The sequence below is a fragment of the Wyeomyia smithii genome, chromosome 2, assembly GCF_029784165.1.
Source record: "Wyeomyia smithii strain HCP4-BCI-WySm-NY-G18 chromosome 2, ASM2978416v1, whole genome shotgun sequence".
NCBI lineage: Eukaryota > Metazoa > Arthropoda > Insecta > Diptera > Culicidae > Wyeomyia > Wyeomyia smithii.
Window position 1 is genome coordinate 174,109,706 of NC_073695.1, and position 13,062 is coordinate 174,122,767.

General features: G+C 40.5%; 1 protein-coding gene across 1 annotated transcript; it reads right to left on the reverse strand.

Moving 5' to 3' along the window:
• Positions 1–16: 16 nt before the first annotated feature.
• LOC129720223 (sodium channel protein Nach) lies at positions 17–12,520 on the reverse strand. Its single transcript, XM_055671672.1, has 6 exons — positions 12,099–12,520; positions 10,429–10,864; positions 10,022–10,370; positions 9,845–9,959; positions 274–383; positions 17–204 (listed from the first exon to the last, which is right to left on the reverse strand). The coding sequence occupies exons 1-6, from the start codon at positions 12,518–12,520 to the stop codon at positions 17–19; spliced, it is 1,620 nt and encodes a 539-aa protein (XP_055527647.1).
• Between the last annotated feature and the right edge of the window lie 542 nt (positions 12,521–13,062).

Below are 13,062 nucleotides of genomic sequence, written 5' to 3' on the forward strand. Positions count from 1 at the left end.
CCACTTCACTTCGATATTATCCGAACTGCTTTACCCTTCTCTCGTGAGGCTGCTTTTCGGAAGCCATAACTATAATCCTATTGGTTTTTTCAGCTTTAAGTTTTTTATAGTTTCTGTAGAATCGAAAGGTAACGTAGAAAAATATCTCAAACAATGAAAGCACACTCAATCCCAAACATAAGCTGAAAACGCCTCCAAGGTTGGCTGAAATTAAATCAAAGTATAAATTCCATTAAGTCAAGCTGGTTTCAGATATCCTAATAACCAATTTACCAAGAAGTGATATCCAGGAAACTACAACAACACGTCGGTTAGACGGAACTAAGTGATTATTTAAGTACACGTGAAATATAAATTCCGACTCTGTCAGGTTTGTTTCCGAGCTTTAAATAGTTAAATTTAAAAACAATAACTATTGTAGTTGCTGTTGATTTCAAATCAGCATGAAATAATTGGCAGTACATTATCGCATTTTAGTGTACAAATAAGCCACCATCCATAAGAATCGAAAATGCAAAGCCTTGGTTGGTGCTAACATTCCGTATCGGAATTCGACCTTCTGTTTTACTATGCACACAGACTTCGCAGCCGACTGTTAAAGTCAAGACTGTTAAGTGTACAACAAGGACTATTGCGGGGCTAGCGCTACGATCCTACTGACACTAACAGTCGCTCCCGAGCCGGGACTCGAACATACGGTGACTGGCTTGTTGGGCCAACATCGTACCTCGAGACCAGCTGGGAAGACAATCCATGCGAATCAATCCGTCGTAATTTTTAAGAAAAAAGTCTTCACTGAGAAACCTGCAACAAAATGTCTAGCATAAGTGAACCTGCGTTGATAGAAAAATATTTAGGCTGACTAGACGTACCGTTTTGAACGGAACAGTACCGTTTTTTCGACTGTTTTTAACCGTCCCGTCTTTTTACCACTTTGTACCGTTTTCGGATACTCCTTGAAAAATCTTAAATAGAGCTTTGCATTGAAATTTCCCCAAATGGAAAATAACTTTCCAAACAGCCAGGATTTTCTAATATTACTGAGTACGTTTTGTGCTTTCCTGACAGTACCGCACCGCTTGTAGGACATCCCCTATTGTGTATTGATGAAAAAGTCGCGTTTGAAAGTTGATTTGTTAGTCAAAATCTCGATCATCATGTGTGACGAATTTCAGGAACTCATTGCAAAAAATTACACTCTTAAGTATTGGGCAGGTTTATCAAAGCAATGAATAATTGTTTGTATGCTTTGGTTGGTAAACACTTTCAAAAATCAATTTTATCATGTGTCCCGTTTTTTGAACCCAATTGTCCCGTTTTTATCCCGAGAAAATCTGGTCAGCCTAAAAATATTGGTATTCTACATCTTCCCCGTGTTTATTTCAAGCCCTTCATTTTTTCATAATTCAATAGCCCGGTAATTTTTGTTTTAAAGATTGGATACCTTTGGTTTTCGATAATGTCGGAACAGGCAACGAGGGCGATTGGTCCAATTACTGTATCTGATGATTGCTTAACAGTAGCTTGTGAAATCCCTGTATATCTTATGGTAATTAGCGAAAGAGACTTCAATCGACCGTGAGAAGTTGGCAGAAAACCCTACACGTCCCCCCCCCCTAGAGTAGTAGATTCATTCAGCGGGAGGTTGAACCAAAGATCCCAAAACCCTTAAATTAAAAGATTTGTTTCGTACAGAAAAATGGCAAGAACTTTGAGTTTTGCTTTCACAGTTGATAGCTTTTTAGTTTATTTGCTTACTAAGGATCAGTTAAGCGCTATCTGAACTGTGGGTCTAGCTATCGAGGATGCCGCAATCGTGGCACTAGGTGGGGTAACGTCGAGTTGATAAAACTACGGGGATGAAGGGGAAGGCCAGCTAGCGATGGAGAGGAAAAAACTAGCTTGAAGAAGCTATCTAAGCATCGCCACAAGAGAGAATGCGACCAAATATCGCCGAGCTTGAAATGATTGACCATGATTCTGAGGAGAAAGAAACGCCAGCAGGAGAGCTGGAGCAACTGGTTCGGGGTAATGACACACGCAAGTTTTACGAGAAGGTGAACAATCCCTTAAGGGCTACACACCGAGTCCAGATATGTGTAGGGGCGAGGAGGGAACCTTGATCACAAGCGAGCGCGAGGTCGACAGGTAGAAGCAGTTTTTCGATGAGCACCTCAATAGCGGAGCAATAGAAGCAGGTAGAAAAGAAGTTAACCTCAACGGTATCCTGGGGTTCAAACGGGAAATTGGGTCACTGTAAAACAATCGAGCCGCAGGTCCTGACAGAATATCGGCAGAATAAACACGGCAAAAAGGCACTAGCAACTGCACTCCACTGTGTAATTTCCAGGATTTGGGTAGTAGAGATAGAGACATTACCGGAGAAATGGATGGAAGAAGTTTCATGACCCAGCTAAGGTCTGTACTCGAAAAAATGCACCATTTTTATCAGTGTGTAAATTTTTTGTCTGTGGTTAAAAATTGATGAAAAGCTGGGTATAACTAGTTTGGAGTGTATTACAAATTTATTGTGCAAAATTTCATATCAATCGGTTCAGTGGTTATTAAGAATTAGGCGTCGTACACAAATTACGTAACGCATGAAGGCGGCAGGGGGAGGGGGGTTGAGTCTGCGTTACTTATTGTTACGCTCGTGCCGCGTCAAATAAACTATTTAAACTAAAAAAAACTTATTGTTACGTAGGGAGGAGGGAGGTAGTAGAGACAGTTACGTAACTGTGATGTCAGGCTGATCAGCGTTACGTAATTTTAGGGGGGGGGGGGGATTCATGTCGAAAGTTATCTATCGTTACATAGGGGGGAGGAGGTCTGAAATCTAGATTTTTAGCGTTACGTTATCCAATGTGTTTAAATCGAGATCGGCGAGGAAGATACATCTGGATATCCAGAGGTTATCAGCGGTAAGAGTTGCTGCAGAGTATACTCGGAAAGTTGATAGACGGATCGGTGAACCAGCTGGAGTGGACCTGAACGAGCAGTGGAAGCACATCCATGATGCGGCCAGCGAAACAGCGCGAGAGATGATAGGCATGACAACGGGAACCACGCGTAGTGGGTGTTTCGATGCTGAGTGCCTAGAGGTGACGGAGGAGAAGAATCGAGCCTACGCCAACACGTTAGTAGCAGCTAATCGTGTAACGCGTCAGATGCGAGAGAAATACCAGGAGGCAAGAGTTGCCGAAAAGAGGCTTCAGCGCCGTAAGAAATGTGAGCACTACGATCGCGTCCTCGCGGAGGCTGAGAATTGCTTCACCAGGCACGACACGACGAGCTTCTATAGAACGATCAACGGCATCAGGAACCGGACCGTGCCAGTACCTGCCATGTGCAATGACAGGGAGGTGAACCTGATTACCGATAAATCGCAGGTGGCCAGGCGTTAGAAGCAACATTTTGAAGTGGTGTTGAACGGCGAGGAAGGGAGGAGAGTCGTCGAGGGGAACAGGATAGAAATTGGGGAGGGCGGACAAGCTGTGGGCCCACCAACATTGGACGAGGTGAAGAATGCTTGCAAAGAGCTAAAAAACAACAAAGCCGCTGGGAAAGACGGTTTACCGGCCGAACTTTTCAAAGTTGGGAGCGAGCGGCTGTGTAGTGCAATTCACCAGATTATCCTAAGGGTATGGTCTGAGGAACAACTACCTACGGACTGGTTGGTAGGAGTCATATGCCCTATCTACAAGAAGGGACATAGACTCGAGTGTAGTAATTATCGAGGCATGACCTCAATTCCGCTTACAAAATTCTCTCCCGTATCCTGTTCTAGCGAGGCCGTTGCAGGAAGCCTTTGTTGGAGAATACCAATGCGGTTTTCGAGTGGGGCGATCTACAATGGACCAGATGTTCACCTTGAGACAGATCCTCGACAAGTTTCGAGAACACAACCTGCAGACACATCATCTGTTTATAGACTTTCGAGCGGCGTACGATACAGTGAAACGCAACGAGCTGTGGCAAATAATGCTAGAACATGGTTTCCAAACTAAACTGATTAAACTGATACGTGCGACGCTCGACGGTTTCACATCATGCGTCGGGACAGCGGGCGAATTTTTGGACGCGTTTGTGACATTAGATGGTCTGAAGCAAGGTGACGGGCTCTCGAACTTGCTGTTCAACATAGCTTTGGAAGGTGCGATACGGCACCATCATCACTAAGTCTCACATGCTTCTGGGCCTCGCGGACGATATTGATATAATCGGTGTTAACCGTAGAGCAGTTGAGGAGGCCTTTACGGCTCTCAAAAGGGAACCTGCGAGAATTGGACTCACCATAAACACTGCCAAACAAAGTACATGGTGGCTGGCAGAGAGCGTGGTAGTTCTACGGGTGTTGGTGCTGCGGTGGAGATGGATGGGGATACTTTCGAAGTGGTCGACGAATTTATTTATCTTGGTACTCTCGTGACATGTGACAACGAGGTGAGCCGCGAGGTGAAGAGGCGGATTGCGGCGGCGAATAGGGCTTATTACGGATTGCGTAGCCAGCTTAGGTCCCGTAGCCTACAGATCCGTACGAAATTTGCGCTCTATAGGACTCTGATCCTCCCGGTGGCGCTCTACGGACATGAATCGTGGACGTGGAAGGAGGCCGATCGACGAGCGCTTGGGGTCTTCGAGCGTAGAATCCTGCGATCAATACTCGGAGGCAAACTAGAAAACGGGGTGTGGCGCAGGCGCATGAATCACGAGCTGTACGAAGTATACAAACACGCTGATATTGTCAAGCTGATGAAACACGGCAGGTTACAGTGGGCTGGCCATGTAGCACGGATGGCGGATGAGCGACCGGCACAGATAATATTTAGTAGAGAACCGGATAGAGGCCGACGACTTCGAGGCAGACCGTGCACGCGCTGGATGTGTGCTGTCGACGAGGATGCTAGAGCAGCGGGTGTAAAGAGAGACTGGAGAGTAGCAGCCCAAGACCGAGTTTTGTGGAGACGTATTCTAGATTCGGCATAGGATCTTAATGATCTGTCGCCATAAAAGTAAAGTAAGTAAGCGTCACGTAATTTGTGTACGACGCCTTATTGAGGTTATTGAGTGGTTATATCGTCGAAACAAGAAGAAAATCGCCAGAGAATTTTGCGCGCCGTCATGAAAAATTCGACAGCGCAGCGACCATGAGATGGGTCGGAAGACAACAGGGGATACCCCATTTAACTGCGTTTCGGGTGTAAAATCGGTTAAGGAGTCCCAAACGACCGAGTGGTGGGCTGGAAGAAAATCGAAGACAGCTGACCCTGTAAAGGCTAGGAAGGTGTTGGATTATTTCAAGCGTAATCCGAACCGATGTTTGTAATTAAGAATGACGAAACCTACATCAAGGCAGACGCTAGGCAGATACCGAGGCTAGAGTTCTACGTTGCCAAATCACGGTTTTATGTTCTAAAAGACATAAGGAAGAAGAAAGTGGACAAATTCGCCATAGAATACTTGCTCTGGCAGGCAATATGCCAATGCGTTACAATGAGTAAACCGTACATCACAACGGGTACCATCAACAGCGAAATTTACCGTACCAAATGCCTTCAGAAGCGTCTGTTGCCCTTCCTGCGGTTCCACAGAGTCGAAACATTATTTTGGCCGGATCTGAAACCAACCCTCCCAAATTCACCAGAAATTCGTCCGTTGGGAAGATTTTGGGTCATAATGCAGGCCAAAGTTCGAAAGTCGTCCAAGGTGTTTAAGAACGAGTTGGAGTTGAAAAAAGAATGGATAAAAGTGACCAAAAAGATCGGCTCCACCATTGCACAAAATGTAATGAGGAGCTTAAGGGAAAGATGCGGGCTTTTAGAGATGGAACAGAAATTGAATAGAGTAATTACTTAGTATCCATAAAAATTTGGCTCAAATAAATTTCTGGCGAACACTTTTGTCTAGTGCGTTTTCTCTTCGAGTACAGGTCGGCATAACGTTGATCAACGTAATCTGTCGAGCGGGTATCGAAACGAGAGGCACGATTTTAAGTTAAGGTAGGCATAGGCTTCGCATACTACCTCGACGTTATTACGGGAATCTTTGGGACGGCGGTGGAGGCAATCTACGCCAGACTAAAAGTTGAAGCTAGCAGACTTGGACTAGAAATGAATGCGTTGAAAACAAAGTACATATAGTACCTTCTTGAAACCTCCAGTACCTTCTTGAAACCTTCCAGTGTGCCTTCTGGCTTCTACCACCTTTCACTCGTCTACACGGAAAAGCGTAATCGCGCCGTTTCGAGCCCGCCCTGTGCACACCCAACACACAACTTATTCAGCTGACGGCTGAACATAGGTCGAATAATGTATTTCTAAGTGTTTAATCAGCTTTTAATCAGTCGGTTCTGGAGAACTAAATCAGCTACCTGTTACATTCGGCTTCCTAAATAGCCGACCACGGGTTTAATAAGAAATAACTCAGCCATTTGAACAAATTTTATACATGCTGATCGGTTCTGTAGAAGCGATTATTCATTCTTTGTACAGCTTATAGAAAAACTCTTCTACAGCAAACAGCAGCTGGCTTGTAGTATAAATAAGCGTCTATATGACAATTCCATGGTTAAAATTGTACATTCTGTTTTTCTGAAAAAGTGCTTTTTCAGTTTTATTACAGCTACGATTATTATAATTTAAAATATATATTCGTCTAAATTAGACAATTTTTTATTGTATAGACGATTCGAACACATCTAAATCTTTCGATTTTTTGCACTTCTGCCTGTATTTTTCATCGCTTATTTTGTATTATTGTGAGTGAAAATTACCTTTTTTGTATCCAATTCTTCAATTCCAATTCCAAAAAAAAATACTCGAATCTCAAACTCATGCTCATGAGGTTCCTGTTAGAACACGTTGCCGATTCGTCTATCTTGACATACATGCATAGGTATCGATTTAACCCGTACATATATTTCCAATTTATTTCATAAACAGTTCTACATTGGCTGTATATATACTGAATTGTAGCTGAACAAGCGCTTTAGCATTTGTTTCCCTAATTGTAGAAATTGTAGAAATCATTGCTGGTTTGTCCACTCCGTAAATAGAAACGTACAGTGCAAACGAAAAATAATGATAGTTTTTGCAGCACGGCTAGCCGTACCCACTAATATTAAAATTCTACAGTGCCTTGTATTAAATCGACCAAATATAGAGGGCCGTCACTTTGACAAAACTTGTTCTATCGTGTTCAAGGGTCATGATACAAATGCTGAAGTGCTTGTTCAGCTACAATTCAGTATATATACAGCCAATGTAGAACTGTTTATGAAATAAATTGGAAATATATGTACGGGTTAAATCGATACCTATGCATGTATGTCAAGATAGACGAATCGGCAACGTGTTCTAACAGGAACCTCATGAGCATGAGTTTGAGATTCGAGTATTTTTTTTTGGAATTGGAATTGAAGAATTGGATACAAAAAAGGTAATTTTCACTCACAATAATACAAAATAATCGATGAAAAATACAGGCAGAAGTGCAAAAAATCGAAAGATTTAGATGTGTTCGAATCGTCTATACAATAAAAAATTGTCTAATTTAGACGAATATATATTTTAAATTATAATAATCGTAGCTGTTCAGTATTTGTACAACCAATGTAAAATTGTTTATGAAATAAACTAGAAATATATATATATATATATATATATATATAAATATATATATATATATATATATATATATATATATATATATATATATATGTATATATATATATATATAATATATATATATATATATATATATATATATATATATATATATATATATATATATATATATATATATATATATATATATATATATATATATATATATATATATATATATATATATATATATATATATATATATATATATATATATATATATATATATATATATATATATATATATATATATATATGGGTTAAATCAATACGTATGCATGTATGTCAAGATAGACGAATCGGTACCGCGTTCTACCAGGAACCTCATGAGCATGAGTTCGAGATTTGAGACTGGCAGTAAATTAATTGGATACTAAAAAGGTAATTTTCACTAACAATAATATAAAAATAAACGATGAAAAATACACACAAAAATGCAAAACATCTAAAGATTTAGATGTGTTCGAATCGCCTAAGCAAAAAAAATTGTCTAATTAAGACTATTATATATTTTGAATCACAGCTGTAATAAAGCTTTTACAGCTTTCAGCACTTATGTAGACTATAACCCAGCTGCTGTTTGCTGTAAAAGAGTATTTCTATAAGCTGTACAAAGAATGAATAATCGCTTCTACAGAACCGATCATCATGTATAAAAGTTGTTCAAATGGCTGAGTTATTTCTTATTAAGCCCGTGTTCGGCTATTTAGGAAGCCGAATGTAACAGATAACTGATTTAGTTCTCCAGAACCGACTGATTAAAAGCTGATTAAACACTTAAAAATACATAATTCGACCTATGTTCAGCCGTCAGCTAAATAAGATTAGTTATAAAAGCGCTTATTTAGCCAAAAAATGTTTCTTGGGTTGTCGTCATGCCTTCCAATTTATGTTTACAAATGTTTGTTGGAGGGAAAAATAGAACAACACACTTTTCGAATCACTCGCAGGCGGAAAATAATACAACACGGCGCTGCCAGCGCCTTTGCCAATAGAAGGCGACACAAGGCCGTGCGAAAGGTACTATACGTCTACACGATAGGCAGTAAGACGCACCGCGGAAAGCGGAGGGCGACCACCTTCTTTGCTAGAAGGCGAAGTTGGAAGGTTCTGGTTTGAAGGCGTCCCAACGGAAAGTGCGATTACGCCTTTCAATTTGCATGGAGAAGGCGTCATTACGCCGTGTGTGTATTCGGGCCTTATAGTGTTTAGTTCAAAGAAAATCCAAAATGCTACAATTCACAGAAAAAAAAATGCAAATGACTATAACTGTAGCTAGAAGATTTGTTGGGTTTTAGACTGCTTTGTCGTGTTAAATTGTCGTTAGTCTACATCTACATCGATCCTGAAAATGGAATTTTAAAGGAAGCTAGTAACCTCAACGTTACAGAGTCTGTTTCGACAAGCGAATGGTCGTGAGTTAGAATCTCAGTAGAATAAGACCGTTCGATGTCAGAGGGAGTGAGGTAAAAGTAAAGAAATCTGTCACTGACCTCGGTGACAAAAGTAAGATAACCCCTTCTTTTCCGTTAGAGACGCAGAGGTAAATTCGGTCTATGGCAACACCGATTGTAACAATCCCATTCTACCTTTCCTAGTCAACCGTGAGGACGTAGCCGGCGTCGTTATCGATACAAAGCGGAGGCAGGTACATCAAAGATGGTAAATGAATCCCAAATTAATCTGGTGGTTCTTTGTGCAACTTTACTAGCTCAGATCCAACTACGAAATGTGCGGTCGTTCAAGCTGAAGCTCACAGTTGTTCCTGCAATTGTAATCTTAATTGCAGTTGGGCGATTTATACACATTTGCTTGCGAGCTCTAAAACTACATTCATGCTTAATGTTTCTATGCGAAAAAATTTATAGTTTCCGTCATTTGGTAGCGATATGTGATTCCATTTTAAATAAAATTGAGAATCGTTTTTTGAAAACTCGAGCAACACATGAGTGCGGTGAATTACTGTTACAAGAGATTGCAAAATATGACATCATTATTTCGTGAACTTAGAAAAATTATGTGCATCGTTCATCGAATCGGTTCATCACCCCTTTAGGGTAAGATAAATCAAAGTATCTATATTAGCCCTACTCTCATTAAGTGGATTTGATTCCTTGTACTAGATTTTTTTAAGTAATTAAATTATACAACACAACATGTGATTACCAGTGTAAACTTACTAGAATTTGTTCATGGAAAATTTATGCGCGGCAAAATCTGATACCACAGACGATGTTTTGTATGTAACATCACTGCAAGCAGGAAGGCATTCACACCGGAGTCTTTGAAACATATCTGTAATAGAACCAAAAGAAAAAAATTATGTCGAATTAGGTGATACAAATCAACAGTCGCACAGTAATTGTCAATCAGGCACATCGAATCTTCCACGGAGCACTTCCTAATCTGTTTCGCTCCACCGGGAATTTGCGATCGGCTAGGGAGATGATATGGATGGCAGCCACACTTTCGATGCACTTCGTCACGTAAGCATTCCAGCATGCAGGTGGGCTGGCGATAGTTTCCAATAGGGGTCGAAAAGTCCTTTTCTATGATGCAAGAACGTTGCGCTTGAGGAAGTAGCATAACCTGCTCAGAACACCGAGAATCTGTTGGTGAGACGCTGATAAATGCTTCCGAGCCTAGTCCGAGGAGGGTTAGTGGGGCTGCTTCGACTGCGAAGTCGTGCGGATGATGAGTCATTAACTGAAATGTCTGAACTTAATCTTGGTATAATTGTGTAGTATGTCTTCAGATTTTATACCATTATCCCTTCCGAGTACAGTGCACCGGATTTTCCATCGGCGGCTTTTGGAAAACCGGTTCCTATTACACTCAAACCTCCGTGAATGCCGTAGCTGTTGACAGCAAAAGGAACCATTGATTTTTGGACAATTGGATGATAGTTGAAAGAGCAGCAAGCGCCGTAATGACTAGTAGAATTAGTCCAACTTAAAAATGAATGGTTTCCAAAGCAGGGAAAGCGTTTCCTAGCCCAGTAACACACAACGATAAGATCTTTGCAGGTCATTCCTAACATGAAGATGGCTTCTTCTACGGAAATGTTGTTCATAACCAGAAGATTGTCGATCAGTTGTAGATTTTGTATCTTAGGTAAGCTCCACTGGTGCTCATTGAAATATCCCAAAGCTGGTAGCGACTCGATGACTGTTGCACGTTTTGCCCCCAGTGGAAGCTTGCTGAAATGATTTTCGAATTGCGGTTAGGTTGACTTTGAAGCTTAGAAAATTCATATGTATTCTGAAAACGTAGTTAGAATGCTAAAATATAATAACGAAAATGTAGCGTTACGAATTGTTACATAGAAGAAAGAGGGAGGGATGGGAGGTTGTTAAGGTAAGATCAACGTTGCGTAACGAGAAAAAATTATCTTGCCTTTCGTACAAATTGATTTACTTTTGAAAACTAAGCAAAAGTCTGTGGTTGTGGCTGTGTGTTATGTAACTAATGGATGTCGCCTTAGATTTATGCAGCTGTTTTCCAACAAAATAGAGAAACATTCAGACACCGTTACGTGATTATATGGAAGTTACATTTATTCCATATCAGTTCAACTTTTATTTGTCATTTTTCTAGTGTTCTGAGATGATCTCGCAGGACTCGTTTGAATTGGGTGCAATGGATGTGACTTTGAATTCTCATTCGAGGCAATACAGCATACATCTGATGAGTTATTTTGAAGGCTGCCAAAAGAATATGAAAACAAAGTGTTGTGCCATCGGAATGGCAAGATCCCACGTGAATTTAAGCCTAGGGACGTCGAACGGCGACGATCGACACGACAAAGTGATTTTACTCCACGACAATTCGAGGCCTCGTGTTGCAAAAGCTGTGAAAACTTTTTCAGAAACGCTGAAATAGGAAGTTCTGTCCCACCCGCCAAACTCGCCAGTCATTGTTCCATTTACTTTTTATTTGTTCCAATCCATCAAATCTAGAGACCAAGAATTCTTTCTGGTATCTGGTTTTGGTTAGAAAAATGGCAACAAAGAACATTGGTATAATAAACCATTAAACATTGTGAAAAACAAATGCGAAATGATTTGTTCAACGGATACATTTATATGTGTATATGCATTGTGTAGAAACTTCAAATAGTCAATTTTGAATTTTCAGAGGCACAAGACTAAAGAGGTTAAAACATTTCTTAATGTTTGCATCACCACAGCATATATGAAGTAGTGTTTACATAGAGGACGCGTTAACTATCCGAGTCTTGTACCTTTAAAAGTTCAAAGTCGGCCATTTGTGACTTCAACACTGTACCACCTTGAAGTATAGAAAAAAGTACGTTTATTGCGCCAATTAAACACATTCATCTTGTTATTCACATTCCTGTTGGACACAAATCTCTTAACTAACACTGAGAACATATGCAACCCTTGAATCAAAGTTATGCTATCTGACACTCACAGCTTTCTAACGAATTTTTCCGCCCTGTAGTCCATTACACTTTGCGGGTGGCAAATTGTAACCGCAGGAAAGGGAACTTGCAGTATACCCATTTCTTGGGCAACAGTCATCCGTGTCGGTGAATCAACGTATTTCTTCCACAATAAAAACACTAACACTATACCGAGACAAAGAGATGTTGCCAGTAAAGCAATCCACAACAGTCGCGGGATGCCAGAGGTAATGTTACGCTGAAGGTAGTACATTCCATTAACTTTCGTCATTTTGGCATAATCGTAGAAAGTCTCCCGAATCACATCGCAGAAGATCACTCGTGTTGGTTTCGGTTGTGGCACGGTTGAAACAGGATAGTCTATTCGATGATGTGTCAGCTGTGAGACCCGTATCGGGTGCGGTACGAAGCTTCTTCCTCCAGGATTCATTATTATATGACCTGCTGGCCGTTAGCATTGACATTATATTCGATGATTCTATGCTAATTGGGCTGATTAGAATAATGGTAATGATTATTGCACCTTATTATATTTCTCGATTTTCCATGTTAGGTGAAAACGAGCACAATGAAACTAGATTTTTGGTTTTCGTATTGTAAGACAATGGTAACCGTATTTCCTTGTACCTACGAAAAATCTGAACGCATTCATGAATTAAATAAAACTGTTAATTTGAAAGAGAAATATTGTCAAATGATATTAGATTACAGTATCTTACAATCAACTAAATCAGAATAATTATGGTAAAACTTGAGGTTTCAGTGCTGGTTGCTCTTCTGGCGAATTCATTTCCGCTGTGCAACTGTTGAATATAATCGCTTGTCATCACTCTGTGCCGACCAACGGAAGACGTGTATAAACCTTGATACTAAATTCGTCCACTAGCTTCGGCTATTCGTGTGCCGAGCAAAAGGAAAATTTAAATTTAATGCTAATTTGATAAAATTCGGAAACTTCCTTACGTCGCGTTG